The sequence below is a fragment of the Eurytemora carolleeae genome, unplaced genomic scaffold (genome assembly GCF_000591075.1).
Source record: "Eurytemora carolleeae unplaced genomic scaffold, Eaff_2.0 scaffold885, whole genome shotgun sequence".
Lineage (NCBI taxonomy): Eukaryota > Metazoa > Arthropoda > Copepoda > Calanoida > Temoridae > Eurytemora > Eurytemora carolleeae.
In genome coordinates this window covers 82,868-106,285 of record NW_019396775.1, presented here as the reverse complement: position 1 = coordinate 106,285, position 23,418 = coordinate 82,868, and the positions used below count along the sequence as shown (strand labels likewise).

At 33.9% G+C, this 23,418-nt stretch overlaps 2 protein-coding genes across 2 annotated transcripts in view; one reads left to right on the top strand and one right to left on the bottom strand.

Moving 5' to 3' along the window:
• The window catches only part of LOC111708555 (hemicentin-1), a 28,778-nt gene extending 23,355 nt beyond the window's left edge, over positions 1-5,423 (bottom strand). The window contains exons 1-2 of the mRNA XM_023481972.1: positions 5,186-5,423; positions 4,939-5,046 (exon numbers count right to left, since the gene is read on the bottom strand). Of these exons, the coding sequence (XP_023337740.1) occupies positions 4,939-4,996 (58 nt within the window). The 5' untranslated portion in view covers positions 4,997-5,046; positions 5,186-5,423. The remainder of the gene's footprint in view (positions 1-4,938; positions 5,047-5,185) is intronic.
• Positions 5,424-13,299: 7,876 nt separating this feature from the next.
• On the top strand, positions 13,300-23,345 carry LOC111708553 (endoplasmic reticulum-Golgi intermediate compartment protein 3). The gene is made up of 13 exons (XM_023481969.1): positions 13,300-13,414; positions 13,655-13,768; positions 13,971-14,314; positions 15,990-16,130; positions 16,332-16,450; positions 16,876-16,970; positions 17,159-17,252; positions 18,092-18,240; positions 20,362-20,425; positions 20,716-20,823; positions 21,554-21,625; positions 22,166-22,229; positions 22,835-23,345. The coding sequence occupies exons 3-13, from the start codon at positions 14,152-14,154 to the stop codon at positions 22,927-22,929; spliced, it is 1,164 nt and encodes a 387-aa protein (XP_023337737.1). The 5' UTR covers positions 13,300-13,414; positions 13,655-13,768; positions 13,971-14,151; the 3' UTR covers positions 22,930-23,345.
• Positions 23,346-23,418: the final 73 nt, after the last annotated feature.

The following is a 23,418-nucleotide window of genomic DNA, read 5'->3' as shown; positions in this document are numbered from 1 at the left end:
AAAATAGAAAATTAACCTGTAATTTAACCTTTTTAGTAACATATCCATAAAAGGTCGGCGGGGTTACCCCAGGGGGTCTATACCTAGTTTTACTGCTGCACTGTCAAAACTTATTATTTACGCTAAAGAAAATGTACTGCTGCAAGGAACGAATATATGATATATTTAAAAATATGTATAACTAATTTAAGAAAAGTTTTATGAAGTGTACGTATTTACAGTATCAATAAATTCAAATTATCATGAACATGTATTTGCTAAAGACGGGTTTAACACTGATGCAAAAATTGACTTTAGCCTTTTTAACTTTATATATAATTTAGAGATTCATTAGTTCAACTAGAAAGGTTGAAGATTTAATTTAGTTTGTAAGTTTTAGTTTCAATCTAGTTGCAATTTCAATTAGATTTGTACAAACATGATGTGTATCTAATTCCAGGGTGATTAGAGAACTCTTGGTTTAATAGTTGTCTTGCATGCAACATGCAAATACACACCCAATTCATTCATCTATATATGCTTACTTTAGCTTTTTGTACATTAAACGTATTTATATTTTGTTTATCCCTTGTCTTATCTGTAATTGGAGATGTAAGGAAACTTTCTTACCATTTTCTTATCATTATATAATCGATTCATTGATACCTCCTAAATGATTTATGTTTAATTTGATGTCAGCAATTTTTCTCTTTCAATCCCCCCCCCCACAATTACATTGATTTTCTTTTATCTTTACATATATAATTCAACAATAAACATAAGATTCTCCATCCTAAAGCCAATCGATAATGAAAGATTTTTTCTTCACCACATTCATTCCAATATACCATCAAATCTGCATCCTTCTTTCTTTATCAATGTTGAAGTTCATACCAAGTACAAATTCGTTCATAAATAAATCTTTGACTCGCTATAAATCGTAAAGTCAATAGCTATTTCTCATTTCTACGTCTACATATGCCAACCATTAGTATTATATCATTATATGTAATTGAAAACTCCAACTCCACCTATTCAATATTTCCCGGCGTATACAAATTTCTCTCCTCAGAGAAAGTGCCCATTTCTCTATCTATCTACCTATCTATCCTAGATCTATCTATCGGCGCGCTTCTAACTATCTATCTATCTTGAAAGGCATGTTTGCTTGTTTGGTTTGGTCTTAACAACGTATTTGGGCACTGACTTCAGATTTATAGGACAGATAGAAAGAAGGATAAAGTATCTACATTTCCGTAGATGACTGATTGATTCAACAATGTTTTATGCATTATTCTCGAACCCCAATTGAACTTATCGAAATCCTTCAAATTTTCAAGATTTTTAAATGAAAATTAAGATATTAATTTATATAATTACTTCACTAGAAAATTATAATTGATTAATTTTCCGCTAGTAGATGAATTATGAAATTTATTATTTATGTAAAATGCTGCAATTAACTATAATTATTAATTAATTAATAATGCCTCCAGGATCTTCCAGGTTTGAACAATTTGGCTATATTGAGTATTCACGATAACATGTTGCACTAAGTGTATCTTCAAAAAGTGGAGAAAGTTACATGAAGATCTGTTGTACATATTGTAGTCGGTCTTGTATGGGGATTGTAAATTGTAAATACAAGATATAATTTCAGAAAAAATTAAAAATCTCACTTTTGATGTTTTGTTTAATATGGAAATGAAATAAAAACTGTTTGCATGAAAAAATAATTTAAAGGAATGTTGCACCAAAGCGCATAAGCTTTTTAACGTGAAAAACATAAAAAGATAATAATTAGTCTTCTCAATTCATTTTGATTTGGTCAGACTCAGAGCAGCCTGCAGTACTGATAAAATTAATTCTGAAAAAAGGTATAACATTTTTTAAAAAGGTTGAGAAGTTATAAGAGCTCCGAAATGATAAGGATTACCAATATTATACGCATATTTCCTGTCTACAAAAATTCAAATTTACATTCAGCAAAAAAAGGCAATTTTAATCAAGTTTTATGTGTGCTTTATAGCTTGACTCGGGAAAGAGGTTAGGAGGGGGGATTGGCTGTGAATAGAAATGGTTTGGGAGAAAAGAGATTTACGTGCTTTATTCAAGAAGTTCGTTTATAGGATTATCAAAAATGTGTAATATACATGTTAATAGAAAATTTGGTAACTGAAAGAAGCGAAGTTGATAGTAGTAGTATGATGTATAGATTATGGGGTAAGAGTAGTGTGTATATGAAACAATTGAGTAAAAAAGGAATGTGACGTGAAAGAGATTAATTTAGTGGCAGATAAAGGGGTGGGGGGNCAGCAATATTTAGATTGACAATAAAGTTTACAGCAATATTTAGATTGACAATACAGTTTACAGCAATATTTAGATTGAAAATACAGTTTACAGCAATAAAAAATCTTTGTTAGACAGGTATGCTCGGATTGTTACTCAGATAGGCAATTAGGCAGTTGAACAAAGGAAATGAGTTTTTGCAACAAAATCCTATTTTCTAATTTTTATATCTTCTCAATCAAATGTCGTTGACCATAGATAATTTAAACTATGCATTCTGTTAGATGAAATAGTCAAAGTTTGAAATATCAAAGGATTACGCTATTAGGTTGAAAAGATTTAGAGGTTTAAAAATTTGTGTTTGTGGAAAAGACTCAATTCCTTTATTTACACACACATAACACAACAGATTGAAGAGGATAAAATGAGAATCGCGATTACATAGTTTAAAAATTTGTTATTGTTGAAAATTCCTTCCCTTTACTAAACGCTGCCTGGTGCCCAGGTTTGAATCCTTCTATTGTAACTGTTGATCCCTAATTTTTATCCAACAAAAATCCATCAGTTAAGAACAGCAAAATTCATTCATGGTTTCTCTAACTGACAAATAGGCGTCCACCCTTACTATTCATGTTTTTCATATTGCTGTGTTAGCAGGCATCAAATCTGCTAGAAGTGAGCATTAATAACAACATTTTCATTTGTCTGAAACATATCCAGTTCAGGCTCCGGTCACTCTTATGCTCAATGACCCTTTGTAGAAATAGGAAATATTTATCTTTATTATGTATGCAGAAAGGACTTTTTATTCACATATATGTTCTTGGGCCCTTATTCAAGTTTTTTTTTAAAGAGAATTATTGTCATTATTTAAGTTTTTTCACTTTCTGTTGTTTTGACATTACAAAAGTTGAGTATGAATTGATACATCTAACAAACATATTAAAAAAAAAATTTTACATTTTGATTTTTTCCATTTCTTAGTAATACTGCCCTAAAGCCAATTTTGACCGTTTGAAGGTGTGTATACAAGGTTTGTGCACACTGTACAGGTCTGTCACACCCCAGGAAGGCAATAACAAGCTAGGCACTTATAGTAAATACTTACCATTCCCATTTCAAAATGCAAATCACTTTTAGCATTTTAAACAGAACCAACAAAATAGAAAATTAACCTGCATGGCCACAGAATTTGATGTTGGCGTATTTTAGATTTCTTACTTATAACTTATAGATAATTGCATATCATGGAAACAAATTCAAATTATCAAAATTGTACTTTGTTTTTAAGTAATCAGATATTTACAGTATACACAAAAAGTGAAAATACCATGGGCAGAGCTATATTCAGAGGGACACGTAGATTATTTGAACGAAAGTTTGAACTGTTTCTTATGTTTGCTGGATGTATTTAAACATCTTGGATCTACAATTCCTCAAAGGATTTCGAAACCCTTTTATGTTAGTGTGTACTGGTTACTCTTTATATATGTTGGGTTTTTTGAAAGGATTGAAATGGTATTTGTTGTCAATGAAAAAATAACTGACAGTGTAGAAAAAGGGGCAGCATGTGTTTTGATTAAAACATGAATATTTTAAGCTTTTTTAATGAAAACTGAACCCAATCTACAAAGGAAGGGAATCAAATCACCGCGTTCTTCCGTTCCGAAGACAAATTGCAGTGTTTTTAATCTCTATGTTTATTTTCTCCGTTCACGGGATAATTCTGGTAAGGTTAGAGAAGTATATGATATTATCTCTATTCAGAAATAGCGAGTATAAAAACCAGCTTTAAAAAGTACATAGACAGCCCCCCCCCCCCCTTCTTACAATATATCAGATTTAGAGGTGGTTTATCTTAATTTGACCTCGGACCTGCGCCGTTGAGTGCTTACTGTACAACGACATCATAGAGTCAGAGGGGAAAAGTTAAGATAGTTTAAAAAAGATAGGTCGGATTTTTCTCATGCATATAAACTTTTAATTGCCTCGATAGCCTATACATTGTTCATGAACCTATATCTAAGTATATAACTAGCTAAAACTATAAAGTTAAGATTGTAGTGTATAGATATAGATGACTGGAGGGTAATTCTCTAATTTATTACAGATAAGTTGCTTCTGAAACTACTTACGTATACCACATTAGTATAGTAAAGTTCAATCTCAAGTAAAGATAAGATTTTTCATGATTTTTAAAATGGAATATTTTGTTTTATATAAACGATTACTCGATGTCAGCGGGTTCTCCAAGAACAATCAAAACTTTGGATTCAGATCTCCAATTGTATTTTACAATATTAGGTTTCTAAGGAATCAATAAGATAGTGTTTTGGTTTATAGAAATTAAAACTATAGTAAAATTTAATATGTGGAATTCATCATATTCTTATAGATCAAAAATATAATTTTGGAAAGGTAATTGCGGAATATATATGCCCGGATTATTTAAAAATAATTCTTATTTAAACTAGTTCAAAAAACTTTGATTTAAAGCAACAAAATGTAGATCCATTCGTTCTCAAAAAAAAATTTCATGGATTTTCAAAAAAGTAACATCTTTTTCCTCTTAGCGTAAAATTTCTAAGAGGGGGGCCGGGGGGAAATTTGCCAAATTAAAAAAATTTTCCCCTCTACAAAATTCTTTTTAACGCCCCTGAAACTCACCCTTGATATGAAGTAAAACAATCGAAGCCAATAAAAGAGTTTTAACTAATTTTGACATCTTCACTGATTAGAGTTCTTGCACAGGGTTTCCTCAGAAATCCGACACATCTAAAAAAATTAAGTGCATTATTTCAAAATATTAAAGTTTAACTTAATGATGTAAAACCCCCCTCCCCATCATTTCAGCGGCCATCCTTTTGTTAATCAAATTAGTTAGCATAGCTCACGNACTCTGGTCCATACTCACATTCCAAAAACTTTCTAAATTGAAGATTTAAAAGTTACTCGGTTTCCACGCTCCATGTTCCGTAATAACCTCTGCCTAAGCCATTGTTTCACTTTTAATACTTGTTTGAACTTTAGCAATTTAGAGAACTAAGATATATTTTATATCACTGTTTTGTTTTTCTGTTTTGACGAGTGTAGAGGCGTGCCTGCTTCAATGCTTATGGTTGTAAGGTGTGACACCTACTGACCGCCTATATAAGATTCCCCAAGTTTACCCCACACACACACACATTCAGTCCCCATCCCATACCTTCTAACCATCATCATATTAAATTTTCACAAATTTCAATAAAACCAATTATCAATTTTAGTCAATGCTCAGCCAAAAGTCTATGGTAATTTTGTTGTAGAAATAATAAAGTAGCAAAGACACAACCCTGGTTTTGGTTTCTGCCGGAGCGGCGAGCACTGGGCGAGAAACCGGTATCTCGGTTAAACAGAACCCAGGAGTAAAGGTACAGACCTCAAATTCCCCCAAATGGTTGGATTGCGCCTTGAAATACCCGGCTCTAGGCTCGGGAAACTAGGAAACTCAAGAAGATGAAAGATATAAGTAGAATCAGAATGAAACCATGCAGGTGCGGGCAACTAGAGAGGCAAGGCGCCTTTTTGTCATGACTTCACCCTGCCCTATTGTATCTTTAGAGTACTAACGATTAAAATATTGTAAATATTTAGAAAATTGTATATTTTATAGAGAAACTTCTTTTAATTACCTCCTTTCTTATAATTAAACATGCGAAGCTGACTGGTGTTCATTACGAAGAAGATTTTCCATTACCAATTTTTTGCCGGTTTCATAATTGTCACAATTTGTGTGCAGACCAACGAAGCTAAATAATAACCTGTGGGCTTGATGATAATAAGTAGATAGTAGACACTCACAATTTAAAAATATTAATTAAAAATGTTATAGGTTGTGTGATCATATGACGTATGGAAGTAATTTTGAGCTTGAGTAAACTTTTCCTGTATTTTAATCCACAGCACGTTGTTTTTGTTAAAAAAAGGTTTTAAGGTTTTCATAATTTATGTTTATTCATAAAACAAGGAATGGAGGACTCAAAGAAATTCGATTCTACTGGAGACCACTGGAGAGATTTCATTTTCACTGGAGGGGTTTGAAAAGTCACTTTTTTCACTTTGAAACTTTACACATGGTGATTTACAATCCACTAGAGGGATTCAGATATCTATCCAGGGGGTTTATAATTCCACTGGAGGGATTCAGATTTCCTTTTTAGGGGTTTATAATTCCACTGAAAAAAAATCAGATATCCTTCCTAGGGGTTTAAAATTCCAACTGGAGGAATTCAGAAATCCTTCCTAGGGGTTTATAATTCCACTGAAGGGATTCAGATATCCTTCCAAGGGGTTTATAATTCCACTGGAGGGATTCAGATATCTTTCCTAGGGGTTTATAATTCCACTGGAGGGATTCAGAAATTCTTCTGATGGTTTATAATTCCACGGGAGGGATTCAGATATCTTTCCAGGGGTTTATAATTCCACTGGAGGGATTCAGATATCTTTCCTAGGGGTTTATAATTCCACTGGAGGGATTCAGAAATTCTTCTGATGGTTTATAATTCCACGGGAGGGATTCAGATATCTTTCAAGGAGTTTATAATTCCACTGGAGGGATTCAGATATCTATCTAAGGGGTTTACAATTCCACTGGAGGAATTCAGATATCTAGGTGTTTATAATTCCACTGGAGGGATTCAGAAATCTTTCTTTATGGTTTATATAATTCCACTGGAGGGTTTCAGATATCCAATTCCTAGGGGTTTATAATCCCACTAGAGGGATTCAGATATCTTTCCAGGAGTTTATAATTCCACTGGACGGATTCAGATATCTATCTAAGGGGTTTAAAATTCCACTGGAGGGATTCAGATATCTTTTCAGGGGGGTTATAATTCCACTGGAATTAAAACCCCCAGAAAGTATTTCTGAATCCCTCCAATGGAATCATAAACCCCTAGGAAGAATATCTGAATCTCTCCAGTGGAATTATAAACCCCATGGAAGAATATCTAAATCCCTCCAGTGGAATTTTAAACCCCTGAAAAAATTATCTGAATACCTCCAGTGGAATTATAAACCCCTAGAATGGACATCTGAATCACTCCAGTGGAATTATAAACTCCTAGAAAGGACATCTGAATGACTCCAATGGAATTATAAACCCCTAGGAAGGATATCTGAATCCCTCTAGTGGAATTTTAAAACTCCCTGGAAAGATATATGAATCCCTCCAGTGGAATTATAAACCCCCTGGAAAGATATCTGAATCCTTTCAGTGGAAAGTTTTAAATTGTAAAAAAGCATTTTTTCAAACCCCTCCAGTGAAAATGAAACCCTCCGGTGGTCTCCAGTGGAATCAAAATCTTACTACGAACTTCTGTGACTCGGAATGGAGAGAGGTTGAAGGGAGTGAGGGGGCACGCATATTCAACGAGTGTTGAATGAGGGTGGGAAGGCGACCCGTCCTAAAACGGGATATGCGGCATGTGCTTACCCCTATGCCGTCCGAAACTCATCGGTTTTGCCTTTCGGAAAAATTTCTTAATTTGTAATTATAGACGAATGCAGCATTAATTTTAGATTTATAAATATGTCATGGCATCTATCATGTTTATCATATTTTTTCTTGTGACAGTAGAGGATGTCTTGGCTGAATGAAACAATAGTTGTGAAAACCCATAGTAAAAAGTGCGTTTTTTTATAATTTACTATTTATCTAATATATGAATTAAAGTTACATGGCTGTAGACAATTTTCTCATAAAAAGTGCTGAAACCTTTAGAAAAAATAATTTTTCAAAAAATTATCAGAGTTTTGTGTAATTCAGTTAAAGCACATTAACCCTCACCCATTTTACCTCCGAGTTAAATGTCCTTAGTTGAACATTCAAAGTCTTTCACCAAAATTTGAAGAATTAAAAATATTTCTTGATAGAATTGAAAAATCAGGAGGAAATGTATCAGTTTTAGCTATCAACAATGTTTTGAGACATCTTTTCTCTCACAAAGCGCCACATAGTACAGATTTAGGTATCGTGAAAAATCTTTAAATAATACTGTCTCTTCCTTATAAACTACTATCACTCTATTTACAATATTTCAATTAAAATGAGATCAATTACACCAAACATTAAAAAAAGATTTCATATTATCAAAGAATATCAAAAACTCAAATCATAAAAACACTATTTAAATTGGACTGCTCCTTCTCACAATTTCCCTAAAATACGGTATGAAAATAGAGGACACTTCTCAAGGCTTTCAAATATCAATCTTATTTCGAATTTTAGAAGATTTTTATCAGCAGAACAAATATTTATTCTAACACATATGTTTGCAAAAGAATCAAAGAAAGCCAAGACGATTTTACAAAGAAAGGGCTAAAAAGATTACAAAAAGTAAAAGAAAAATTGGCGCAAATTAACAAAAGATGCCTAAAAATGCCCGTTTTGCTTAGAACCATAACCCGTTCACAACCCTTAAAGCATATTATATTTTTTCAACATTACAAATGAATTTATAATTTTTATTTCTAAAATTGTTTATGTTTATGTTTATGTGGTATTGATTCTCAGGACTCCTATTGGAGTATAATGAGAATTTCTTGATTTAACTGTAAATGATTTTAGTTCACTATAGTACTGGCCATCCTTGTTCATATCATTCACATTTTCACATGTTCATCGTACATTCTTTTGAAATTGTCTACATTCTTGGCATTCTGAATAGTTGCAGGTAAATTGTTCCATGGTTGGACAACTCGATTGCTGAAAAATTTCCTTCGAATTTCACCTTTGCACTGTTTTATTTGTAGATTCATATAGTTGTCAGATTGACGAGTGGTTCTTAGGCTGATGTCTTGGACCCTGGTAAACCATATATCTGGATTAACAGCTATCTTGTGGTTCAGAGTTTTGTATGTATGTATCATGTCAAACCTTAACCTCCTAGCTTCCAAGGTTTAGATACCAACTTCCTTTATTTTGTCCTCATATGAAACACTTTGCAGGTTTGAGATCATATTTATGGCTCGCTTTTGTACATTTTCTAGGACTCGGATGTCCTCAAGTGTCCAGGGACACCAAGCTGATACAGCAAATTCTAAGTGAGGTCGGACATAAGACTTGTACGAGTTGAGAAATGTGATTTTATCTCTGAAGTGGAATGCCCTTGATATTTGTCCAAGAACAAAATTAGCCTTTTTTGCAGCAGATAAACACTGGGTTGACGGCTTGAGTGATTCGTGGGTTATAACACCAATGTCTTTTTCCTGGCTAACATTTGTCACCATTGAACCATTCATGTAATAGGTGTAATTATTATTATTTCTGCCAACATGTAGAACCTTACATTTGGGAATATTAAATTCCATACCCCAGTTCTGAGACCATTTGACCAGATTATCAAGGCAGGTTTGGAGTATTTGTCTGTCCTGATCAGTGTTAACTATCTGGGCTACTTTTGTGTCGTCTGCAAATTTGCATATTATGTCAATCAGCGGTTTGACCACATCATCTATATCATTAATAAATATGAGGAACAGAATTGGTCCTAGTATGCTACCCTGGGGTACACCTGACAGAACTAGGGCCCACAGTGAGGCCCATCCGTTTATAACCACTCTCTGGCGCCTATCTGAAAGCCAATTTTTCAACCAATTCAGTACATTTCCAGAAATACCCAATGTTTCAGCTTTCTTCAACAATTTATTTTTAGGTACTTTATCAAAGGCTTTAGAGAAATCAAGATAGATTATGTCCAGAGCATTGCCATCATCATATTTGGATGTGAGAAATTCCATAAATTCCAACAAGTTGGTTAAGCAAGATTTATTCTTAAGAAAACCATGTTGGCTATTGAATAACAACTCCTGTGATGTTAAATGTTCAACAAGCTTGTCACGAATGATGGATTCCATTATTTTTCCACAAATACTGGTCAGGGACACAGGTCTGTAATTGGATGCAATTGATTTATCACCTTTTTTAAATATTGGGGTGACATTAGCCTCCCGCCAGCTTAAAGGAACTATTCCAGATTCAATTGATTTGTTGAAGATAATTTCCAATGGTTTACATATCAGGTGGCTCATTACTTGAATTTGTTTAACAGTTATTTCATCATTTCCAGGAGCTGAAGTAGGTTTTAATTTTATAATTTTTTCCACGATATCCTCCTTTGTAAATATAAGTGAGTTTAGTTGATTACAGAGTACATGTTTGACAGGTGGACCATCATCACCATTATCCTGAGTAAAAACCCTTGCAAAGCAGGAATTCAAAATGTTTGCCATTTCATTATCATTTGTTACTAAGTCACCATTGTCATTCCTGAGAGGACCAATCCCAGTTTTGGACCTGGTTCTACTCTTTACATAACTGCTGAACTGCCTGATATTACTTTTTTTTTGACAAGCTAGTTTTTTCTCAAAATTCTTTTTTGCATTTTTTACCAAGTTTTTTACCTTTTTTACTGAATCTTTTTAGTTCTTCTGATTAGCTGGTGATTTTGACTCTTTAAACTTGTTGTACAGTCTCTGTTTTCTTCTGCTCTCTTGTAAAACTTTCCTGTTCATCCACAATGGTTTACAGTTTGAACGTCTGTTCTTCTTTTGTACATGTTTGTCAGTAGCTTCCTTTATTATCTCTGCAAGTTTATCCCAAGATTCCTCGGCATTTAGACTAGAGAGCTCGGCAGTCCAGTTTATATGCTTCATGTCCTCTAACAATGCTTGTTCGTCTGCTTTAGACCAATCATAAACATACTGGACTGATTTGTTAGAAATGCTTTTATGATGAAATTCTACCAAAATTGCAGTGTGATCACTTCTCCCAATGGGACCAATGTCAGTTATACTTGCTACTTTTTCAGGCTTTTTAGTCAACAATAAATCAAGTGTATTACCTTTTGAGTGTGTGGGAAACCTTATCATTTGGCTTAAAAAGTTGGTCTGTGTTGCTTCTAGAAATTCTCTTCCCTTAATATCTGAAGAAAGATTTTCCCAGTCGATCTTTGGAAGGTTTATGTCACCAATCATTACTGAATTGTTATTCATGTTCCTTACTAATTCACATAGTTTGCTTGAGTTACTGTTGCTAGAGTTTGGGGATCTGTAAACAGCTATGATATTTATTGATTCACTACCACTTTCACTTGTCAAAACATTAAAACTACAGTATTGATTAAAATCAGAGTTAAAGTTGTCAGTAGATAAAACCGTTAGGCCTAGCCTAACATAAACAATGATACCACCACCAATTCCATTCACTGTGTCCTGTCTATCCTTTCTTAGCGATTCTTCAATAGTATGGCCAGGTATTTGTAGAATGTCACTTGATATATTACTATTGCACCATGTTTCTGTTAAAATCACGATATCAGGATCAATTTCATTTAGGGTACAGGAAAGTTCATTAAGTTTACTTTGAATACTTTGTACATTAGCATAGAGGACTTTAAGTTTATCATGTGGGTTTATTTCTTGCTGGGATTTTGTTCTTCCAATCCCTCTGTTGTGTCCCCTGACCTGGTCTTCCTCTTGTGCCCCCCAACTTGCTGATTCACTGATTTGGGTGGGCGACCTTGACCCTTGCCTTGGGTTCCCTTGCTGGGTTGGTTTTCTAGTCTCTTTTTGGTTTTCACCAATCTCTTTTCTCCTTTCCAACCCAGAACCTTCCATTCCCAAACTAAAAAATCGTCTTCACTCATATCCTTGTTTAGTTGGTCTGCTTCTTTCCGCAGGTCGTCTTCAACTTTCCTTTGAAGTTTTGTTAGGTCAGGTACAATACTGATGTAGTTTACAGGTTTGTTTGAAGAATTTTTCATCTTTTCCAGGATTTCGGTTTTCTTCTCCATGTACTTCAAGCCAACTAAGAGTGGACGAGGTTTACTGTTCTCACTATTAACTCTGCCAATCCTGGTAGAAAACTTGATGTCAGCATCAGGATTTACTACACACTGAATCTCCCCCAGCACTCTAGCAAGAAGCTCTTGATCTTCATGTTTTCTTTCCTCACTAGTCAAGTTTGTGGCTGGTTCTTTTAAGTTGTGTATGATGATGTTCAATTTCTTAAGGTTTTGCTCTATTTGCTCGGCAATCATCGATTTGGCTGCATCCTCATTTTTTGAAGACTTCAATTCCTTGACTGATTCTTCAATCTTTTCAATTTGTTCAACTGCCTTATCAACTTTATCTTTGTTTGCAGCAATGTTTTCCACATTTGAAGTAACTGTCTCCTGTATTTTGTTTACAGTTTTCTCAAGGTTAGTTAGTCGTTGGTCAATAATTTTCCTGGCACTTCCACAGGGTTCACATTTCCAACAGTGGTCCTGACCTTGTTCTTTTATGTAGAAATTAGAAAATTTGAGGTTGTGGCAAAAACTCAATTCCTTTGCAGATTTTAAACTTAAAAAACATAAAAGTTTTAGTCCGATACAAAACACGAAATTGCGAGAAAAAATAGGATTTTAATAAATTATGATTTAAAAAAAAAATTCGAAAATGCAAAATTTATAAAATAAAATTTACCTTATTTGCAGACTTGAAAAATAAAAAGCAAAAAAGGTGTAGTCTGACATTTAAAATTCTCGCGAAATCGACTTCTAGAACCACTGTGCCCCCCCCCCCCCCCCCAGTAATTACCGAATGTTTTCAACGCTGTAATAAGTAATAGTGTAGAAGATAGGACCTGCTAGTTGATGTCCAATTTTTCAACCCCCTCCTCCCAAATCTTCGAAAAAAAATTTTCTTGAAAATCATGCCCCTTGGAAAGAATAAAATAAAATACCGGAAACAATAGATAAATGGCAAGTTTATTTTGAGTTAAGGAACCTGCAGGGTAAACACGCTTTATTGCAGAAAAAAAAATTAGGATTTGCTGAACACCAAAAATTTGTCTTATCAATGTATAATTGCCAAATACGAGAAAAATGTTAAATTTTTCTGGGGTGAATTTTTTGTTTTCGAAAACTACTTTTTCACATTCTGCCCAACACTAAATTTAAAAATCAAATCAATGGTTAACACAATGTTTAGACACTGGTGTTTAAAAGAGAGTTACGTGAAAGCTGTTGGTACAGGATTAAATCTGGATTTAAGAACGATAGAATTTAAGCTAATATCAACTCCTGTTCCGGGTTCCTGTATCTTCGATACACAGGTTAGTGGTTACAGTTTATCATTATGTTTCCGATATTTCAAATCAATATAGATATGATCAATGATCATGTTGTATCTGTTTAATTTGGTTTAACCAGGAGAAGGAACTGGAGTGGAGGTTTGAGGAGAGTTTACTCCAGGATCATGTTGTATCTTTTTCAGGTCTGGTTGAATCAGGAAAAGGGACATGATTGGAGGTTTGAGGAGAGTTTACTCCAGGATCATGTTGTATCTATTTCAGGTCTGGTTGAACCAGGAAAAGGGACATGACTGGAGGTTTGAAGAGAGTTTACTCCAGGATCATTTTGTATCTGTGGCCGTTAAAACCAAATATCAAGATGTATTTTATCAAGAGGTAAACTTTTTACAGTTGTTTGATGTGTACCATCACATCTTTATATTTATATCTGTCAAAAGTCTTATTTTCTCAATAATTTTTCTTCTCATGTACACCTTTAAAAGGGAAAAAATCGGAAGTCCTTGGATAAATTTTTCCGTTTTTATCGAAAGTAATTATGATATTGTCCATCAAAATTATATTTAATATTTATTTTCAGAAATGGCGGGAGGTTGAACTAGAAGAATTGTTACCTGATGAACAAGATCTTATTTCTCAAATAGATTCAGAGGATTGGAATTTATTCAGAACAAAAGAAAGAACAAAGCCTTTTTAAAATTTAGTATTTAAATGTTTTAGGGATTAATTTTGTTACAGATTTTTTACATTTTTTCAGAAAAATGTCCGTCTCTGTAGTAGACGTTTTTAAACGGTTTGACGCATATCCAAAAACGTTGGAAGATTTTAGAATAAAAACGTTCAGTGGCGGAACTATAACAGTGATCAGTGCTATCGTGATGATATTATTGTTTGCTAGTGAAATACAAGATTATCTTACTCCAGGTACTGCAGAGAGTTCAGGATAATTTTTTCCATTTTTTGAAATATCATTCACCCTGTTAAAACATATTGGTTCTCTCTCACAATTTAGGAAAAACTTATTTAGAGTTTAATAGACATTTTATCGACAAATCTGTGGATTCGGGGTAAATTAATAAAATTTGTGGTTTAGTTTTTCCCTTTAGTCTAAAAGTAATATTTAAAATCCCACTCGAAAGGCTTGTATCGATTATATTTCTTAGTTTTTCGATAATTTTTTAAAACTAGTTCTGTATATTTGTCAACATATTGTAATTCATTCATTATCTTTCAATTTTGTTTTCCTTGCACTTTCTACATTGTTCAACATTGTTCATTGTACATCGTACATTATACGTTGTACAATTATGCATTTTACATTGTACAATGTACATTCCTTTATAAAAAGCTGGTTTTTTGGTACGCAACAATTTTCACTTAATTCCGGCCTTTTTAATCGATTTAATATTTTACATGCATTTTACAATATTTTACAAATGAACGTCATTTACTCTCAGACAAATTAGGATCAATGGAAATTTAAATCCCCGAGGGATTCAATGATAAACCCAAGAGTTTTGTCAGATTAAATGATACATTGTACATTGTACATTGTACTAAGTTTCATTATTTTTATCTTAATCTAGGATTCATACAATGTAAGATAATAAAACTTAGTTTTCTAGAAATCATTTTAGTTAATCTATTTAAGCTGTAATAACCTTTAGACAGAAATATTTATGAAACTTAGCAGTTATTTACGTCAAGTGTTCTTAGATAATCGATTTATATCTGTTTTTTTATTTGGCAACGCCGGGCCCTTCAACTAGTTTTTGATATTTCTTGCTCTCTTAAAGGGACTATTAACGTAATTTAGGAACCGACCATTTGTGAAGGGGCGTTTCCGATTCATAACAGTACCCTTGTAAAACTTTGATCAATGATGACGGGCTAATCCTTATTTTTCTGCTGAAATTCCTTTAATTGTTGATAACTTTGTTTGAAACCTGTGCTTTTTTTACAATAAGAAATATTGATGTTTACTTCTCAGTAGTCGCAGGAATTTAATATTTTTATTCCAATTTTTTAAAACCGGGTAGGACACATTATTATTATTATTAAACAAAACTTCTGGGGATATTCTGGTGCCCTAGGAAGCCACACTCATCAGTACTTCCCCTCACGATATGTGTACAATCACGCCTGGGGTCGTCTGTTTGTAAACCGCCTGGGGCATGTTCTATTATTGAACCCTGGATGTAAGCGCACTGGGTGTTGGGATTATCGGGAACCTGAGTAAGCTGAGCTCCTAGGTTGACATCCACCAAATCGCCCATCCCCTATTAGGACACAGGTCAAATGCTGAGGATGGTTTACATAATATTCGGGATTCTTATAGAAATATGTAAAGTTAGCTGTGTTGAGTTTACATAGTACGCCAGCGTACGCTCCTTTTTCCGGTAATTTGAACTCCATTCCAGAGATAAAGACAAGGATTACTCTGCCGTTGACAATCAGAAAAGTCTTTAAGGGTATCCTTGTGAATTGGACATGCCCAATGCCTATAGAAGTAACGGATTACTTCAAATTACGCGTACAGTCAGTTTAATGCTTTTATTTTTTTGCGTAATGTTTGATAACAAATCCTAATTTTGTTTAGGGGTAGAGGAGCAATTGTTTGTCGACACATCCCGAGGCTCCAAATTAAAAATAAATTTAGACATTATTTTTCCAAAAATAAGCTGTGATTTTCTGAGCTTGGATGCCCAGGACGTATCCGGGGAACAACATATAGCAATTGGTGAGTTATTATTAAATATTTGTTATGAGTCAAACAAACATAATTGGTGAGTTATTATTAAATATTTGTTATTCGTCAAACAAACATAATCCGCTAGTTTTGTGAAGAAGCAAAACCCAATTAAACTTTGCCTATTGATTAATTTATTAAGCTTTAAATTATTTGAGATAATTTTTTAGTTTTTTGTTGTAAATTTTCTAGAACATAATGTGTATAAGAGAAGATTAGACCTAGAGGGTAAACCAATAGCTGATCCGGTCAAGCATGAAGTAGGAGAGGAAACTAAAGAGAATTCAACATCAACGGAGCTAGAGGCTCAGGTACAGAATTTAATATCAACGGAACTAGATGCTCAGGTACAGAATTCAATATCAACGGAACTAGAGGCTCAGGTACAGAATTCAATAACAACGGAGCTAGAGGTTCAGGTACATAATTCAATATCAACGTAGCTAGAGGCTCAGGTACAGAATTCAATATCAACGGAACTAGAGGCTCAGGTACAGAATTCAATATCAACGGAACTAGAGGCTCAGGTACAGAATTCAAATCAGCGGAACTAGAGGTTCAGGTAAAAAATTCAATATCAACGGAGCTAGAGGCTCAGGTACAGAATTCAATATCAACGGAACTAGAGGCTCAGGTACAGAATTCAACATCAATGGAACTAGAGCATGAGGCTGATCTTTTTCCTTCTTTCAAAAATTCTTAGTTTTCTGAATTAATTTCGTTTTGTTTGTTTAAGAGTGCTGAACCCAAATGTGGTAGTTGTTATGGAGCAGAGACAGAAGACATGAAATGTTGCAATACTTGCCAGGAGGTTAAACAGCAGTATCTCAGGTAAAATTAAATCTACTCTAAATGGATAATGCTCCAATAATTGACTATTATAATTGTTATTTGCTGGATTGAAACAAACGCTGAAAATAAATCACGAAATATTCCAATGAAGTTCTTTCAGTCCATCTATTTTTGTTATTTAAACAGATAGTAATAAATCCGGTTTTCTCTTAAACTGATTATTTTAGAAAAAGTTGGAAATTCGTTCCTTCAACAGTTGAGCAGTGTAGAGGAGAGATGTTTTCAGAAACTGAACAGAGAGTTCTTACAGAGGGTTGCCAGGTATAGAAGAGTTTTTAGAGAAGGTTGCCAGGTATAGAAGAGTTTTTAGAGAAGGTTGCCAGGTATAGAAAAGTTATAACAGAAGGTTGCCAGATGTAGAAGAGTTTAAAAGGTTGCCAGGTATAGAAGAGTTCTTAAAGAAGGTTGTCAGGTACAGAAGAGTTATTACAGAGGGTTGCCAGGTATAGAAGTGTTATAACAGAGGATTGCCAGGTAAAGAAGAGTTCTTACAGAGGTTTGCCAGGTATAACAGAGTTATTACAGAAGGTTGCCAGGTATAGAAGAGTTATTACAGAAGGTTGCCAGGTGTAGCAGAGTTATTACAGAAGGTTGCCAGGTATAGCAGAGTTATTACAGAAGGTTGCCAGGTATAGCAGAGTTATTACAGAAGGTTGCCAGGTAAAGAAGAGTTCTTACAGTAGGTTGTCAGGAAAAGAAGTGTTATTACAGAAGGTTGCCAGGTATAGAAAAGTTTTTACAGAAGGTTACCAGGTATTGAAGAGTTTTTACAGAGGTTTGCCAGGTATAGAAGAGTTATTACAGAAGGTTGCCAAGTATAGAAAAGTTTTTACAGAAGGTTGCCAGGTATAGAAGAGTTTTTACTGAGGTTTGCCAGGTATAGAAGAGTTATTACAAAAGGTTGCCAGGTATAGAAGAGTTATTACAGAAGGTTGCCAGGTATAGAAGTGTTATTACAGAAGGTTGCCAGGTATAGAAAAGTTATTACAGAAGGTTGTCAGGTATAGAAAAGTTACTACAGAAGGTTGCCAGGTATAGAAGAGTTCTTACAGTAGGTTGCAAGGTTTTTGAATGAAGTTTGTTAAATAGAAAATATTTAGATCTATGGTTACCTGGAAGTGAATAGAGTTGGTGGAAGTTTCCATATAGCTCCTGGTAAATCCTATTCTATTAATCATGTTCATGTTCATGATGTTCAACCCTACTCTACCTCAGACTTTAATGTTACACACACAATACGGCATCTCAGGTAACAAACACCAGATCATTTAACAGTTAACAGGGTATATTAGGACAGTATTTCCTGGGAAACATTTTTCATCTAAAATATACTTAATAAGAGGGGGGGGGGGGCGAATGAACTAGAAATGATCATTTTTAGGTAATTTCTTCAAAGTTAGTTTTAAACGAGGATATTTCTTATCATTTCAATGAAACGTAATTTGCCAGCTTCTTTATTCAAACTAAGAACTGGGAGTGAATGTATAGTAGTATCCCGTCTTCGGACCAGTGATGAAGAATACTTCTAAGGTCGATCTATCCATTTAATATGGTAGTGTACTATACTTTTCATAAGTAATGTACTAATTATTTCAATTTTTATCAGAGTAAAGCAGCATACTAGTTTCAGTTCCATTCCAATTTTTTCTTCGAAAATCTGTGCAAGAAAGATAAACCCTTCAGTAAAACATATAAACGCAATGAGAATATGTATATCAATGAGTATATATATATCAAACACATTTTATCGGGCTTAACACACACATTCCATAGCTTTTTTTATTTGTAAAAGCAAGTCCAAAAAATGATTGTTAACTGATTGATAAATTCATTAAGTACAAAAATAAGGGTTTGAAAATATATTAAATCGTAATAGAGCAGAAGCATAAACATATGCTAGGCAGAAATTGCCCTGTTTTTCTTAGCATTGTGTCAATGTTTATGTACGGTAGGGTACAGTGAAAATGGTATGAAACATATAAATATCATAAAAACGCTTCCTATCATTTTTTTTATTATGTAAAATTTAATTCTAAGAACAATTTAGAAAAGGCGTTTTTTGATTGGAGGACATCTCGATTCCCAAATTTGGGCTTTTATGTACCACATTTTTCATGAAATTTATGAAAATCCAGAAACTGTAACTTTGTCAGTTTTCTAGCTACAAAAATTTTTTTTACCAAAAAATAACCACAAATACCACTATAGTGTGGACGGAAGCCATAAAAAATGTAGTTTGTTCAGAAGCGAATGAATTATGAACACAGTTTTGTTCTATATTTTTATCGAATTTTCGAATATCTTGGTCTTTACAATAGTGTGTAATAAAATCCGCCCTAGACTTATGAATGTTTTAAACTTGGGCATTATCTCTCTATGTTGGAGCCTAAATGTAATGAATCCATTCCTGAGCCCGCAATTTAAAAAAATTCGGGAAAATACAGCTCAAGTCTAAGCTGTCGTTGGGCATTATTTACGGCTTGGCTTTCGGATTCAAGCAGCATCTTATTTTCCATAAGCTGAGTTCAAAAAACTGGTTTTATATTCGCACGGCCACAACCTTATAAGATCTTGTTTCATTGACTAGTGGAGGCATCCATGAACCAGTATTACATGTAGTCTCTCCAATGAAGAACTCACAAACATTCTTTAAACGCCATATGTAGGTCCAGATTATAAAATTCATTTACAGAGTACTATATTTTTAGTTCAACAAGTGACTGATGCAGCTTAGGCTGTTGTTGGACAAGAGGCCTGAGCTCGCGGTTTAAAAACTTTGGCTCGAGCCATAATTCCTTAAACCTAACTTTAAGACCCAATTCTGAAGACAGCTTGTATAGCATGGTTGACAGCTGCAAGATCTTTGGCTTGATTTAAGGAGTTAGACCCAATATAAAATAAAACCAACCTTAGTTGGTTTTAGTTCAGAATGCGCCAATTCCTGCCATGAAAATCAACCAAAAAGAATATGAAACCGGTTTTTTGAACTCAGCTCTTTGGAAAATAAGATGCTGCTTGAATCCAAAAGCCAAGCCGTAAAAAAGGCCCAACGACAGCTTAGACTTGAGCTGTATTTTCCCGAATTTTTTTAATTGCTTCCGTCCCCACTAAAGTGGTATTTGTGGTTATTTTTTGGTAAATTAAATTTCTGTAATTAGAAAATTGACAAAGTTACAGTTTCTGGATTTTCGTAAATTTCATGAAAAATGCGGTACATAAAAGCCAAAATTTGGGAATCAAGATGTCTTCCAATCAAAAAATGCCTTTTCTAAATTGTTCTTAAAATTGAATTTTACGAAAAAAAATGATGATAGGAAACGAAAAAAAGATTTATTTAATTTCACTGTACCCTAATGTACGGTTTTTGTAGTTTTGGAAGAAATGTGCCTGGCAAAACTGATCCAATGGATGGTGTCGTGGGAGTAGCAGAAAAGGTAAAATTTAGTTCGTCTAAGAGTATATAATTACCCCCCCCCCCTCATTATGCTTAAACAATCCTACATATGCATATTAAAGAACGACTATTGTAGAAAACGGCAGGGTGGGAAGAGAAAAGGTACCAATTTAGTTTTTAATTCATCGTCTACAAAACTCCCCCTTATCATGTACAGTAAATCCTGAATCAAGATGCTAGGTTTCGTGTTCTCTTGAAATGATATTTTGAGTGTAGGGGGAATATTATTAATGATAATAATAGCATTAACATTAATATATTCCGTTTTAGGGTAGTGAGATGTTCCAGTACTATGTTAAAATAGTTCCAACAACCTTTGCTAGACTTGATGGGTCAACCTTCATTACAAACCAGTTTAGTGTTACCAAACATACTAAGGTACAGTGTTAGCAAGCATACTAAGGACTAAGGTACTGTGTTACCAAGCATACTAAGGTACTGTGTTACCAAGCATACTAAGGTACAGTGTTACCAAGCATACTAAGGTACTGTGTTACCAAGCATACTAAGGTACTGTGTTACCAAGCATACTAAGATACTGTACCAAACATACTAAGGTACAGTGTTACCAAACAAACATACTAAGGTACAGTGTTAGCAAGCATACTAAGGACTAAGGTACTGTGCTACCAAGCATACTAAGGTACTGTGTTACCAAGCATACTAAGGTACAGTGTTACCAAACATACTAAAGTACAGTGTTAGCAAGCATACTAAGGACTAAGGTACAGTGTTACCAAGCATACTAAGGTACAGTGTTACCAAGCATACTAAGGACTTGGATACTGTGTTACCAAGCATACTAAGGTACAGTGTTACCAAGCATACTAAGGACTAAGGTACTGTGTTACCAAGCATACTGAGGTACTGTGTTACCAAGCATACTAAGGTACAGTGTTACCAAACATACTAAGGTACAGTGTTACCAAACATACTAAGGACTAAGGTACAGTGTTACCAAGCATACTAAGGTACAGTGTTACCAAGTATACAAAGGTACAGTGTTACTGTTACCAAGCATACTGAGGTACATTGTTACCAATCAAACTATGGTACTGTGTGTTACCAAGTGCAACCTTTGATGAAACATTTAAATTTTTATTTTTAGGTGATTTCAGCTTTCATGGGAGAATCCGGTATGCCTGGTATATTCTTCAATTATGAACTTGCTCCTGTTATGGTAAATAGAAGATATGTAGTTTTTCAGAGGAAACTATTCGGTGCAGAGTGTTCATTATGATAAAATCAGCAAATAACGTCACCGATTATAGAGGCGAGAGTGACGTCAAATGCGAATTCTATCTACCTTTGCTAAGGAGACGACATTTTCTGTACATTGGAGCGCATGTAGAGTAACTTTAACGCCAGAAAACGTACAGAATAATCGATGAACATTTTATGTTGTTTGTTCAATTGTACATGACAATTTTTATTATTAATCCTTTGCAATTTTTTAAAATGATAATTCATTCTTTTCGTTCCTTTTCTGTTTTGTCAAAAAAATCCAATTCAGAGAAATCAAAATGCATGATCCAATATGATGTCTGCTCGGACACTCTGCATAGTGTGGGGATCAATTTATTTTATAAGTCGATATTTTTTTATTCTCTAAAATCAGTAATTAACTTTGCATTTCTTTTAGAAAGAAACTTTTTATATTTTGGAAAAGTATTGCAATATTGTTATAATTGCATTTATGAAATTTACCTCTTTGATTCAGGTGAAATACAGTGAAAAGAAGAAATCTTTTGGACATTTTGCATCTGGCCTTTGTGCAATTATTGGTAAGTTTTTTTACTATTCTATTATTCTTAGATTTTATCGTCATAGTTATTGTTATTACCATTGTAACCATTATTGTCATAGTTATCGTTAAAGTCATCATTACCTTCGAAGTTATCGTTGTTTTCTCATAGCTATACCTCTTGTCGTTGCAACTATTAGCGTCATAATGAGACCATTATTTAAAAAGAAATATGTCTCGAAGCTATCCTTATTGTCATTGCAACTATTAGCGTCATAGTGAGACCGTTATTTAGAAAGAAATATGTCTCGAAACTATCCTTATTGTCATTGCAACTATTAGCGTCCCAGTTTATTTAGAAAGAAATATGTCTCGAAGCTATCCTTATTCTCATTGCAAATGCAACTATTAGCGTCATAGTGAGACCGTTATTTAGAAAGAAACATGTCTCGTACCCATCCTTATTGTCGTTACAACTATTAGCGTCATAGTGAGACCGTTATTTAGAAAGAAATATGTCTCGAAGCTATCCTTATTGCCATTGCAACTATTAGCGTCATAGTGAGACCGTTATTTAGAAACATATTAAATTGAATCTGACAGCACTATTGTATTTGAAGCAAGATAAGAATAATAATGTTTTAGGAGGAGTATTTACTGTATCCGGTATACTGGATAAACTAGTCTACAACTCAGGACGGATTCTAAACAGGAAAACGGAGATCGGGAAAACGGGTTGAAATAGAAAAACTGAACACACGTCACACACCTCTGTTCAGTTTTCACGCGCTCATAAAAAAGTTCACAAATTGTAATAGTTACACGCATGCAGAAATCCACATACATCTTTGTTTACATAAAAAGTGTACTGTAGTTTCTAGGTAGCTGACAAGGCTGATCATTGATTATGTTCCTCCTAAAAATGCAGTACACTTACTTTGGAAACAAAGCTATATATAGGGGTTCTTGCTGTACTTTTTTCATACATGTTGCATAATGTTAGGCTCGCATCATGAAATATTTCTTATAATTTAGTTGTCCCTAAGCTTGAAACATAATTTTATGCAATTATTAAAAAACATTAAGACTTTTTTTTTCACGCAAACTTTTTGTCACAAAGGATGCATTATAATTTACATAAATTGTATACTTACATATTTTTTGTAATGTAACCCTTCACAATTCGGGTTTATTTGATTATTTGTTTGAGATAGTTCTGCATTTATTTT

Bases quoted from the DNA above. Each gene is read 5' to 3' on its own strand.
- LOC111708553 (XM_023481969.1), top strand. From the start codon at position 14,152: ATGTCCGTCTCTGTAGTAGACGTTTTTAAACGGTTTGACGCATATCCA. The intron at 14,315-15,989 runs GTACTGCAGAGA...AATTTTGTTTAG, and splicing joins ACAAGATTATCTTACTCCAG to GGGTAGAGGAGCAATTGTTT. The intron at 16,451-16,875 runs GTACAGAATTTA...TGTTTGTTTAAG, and splicing joins CAACGGAGCTAGAGGCTCAG to AGTGCTGAACCCAAATGTGG.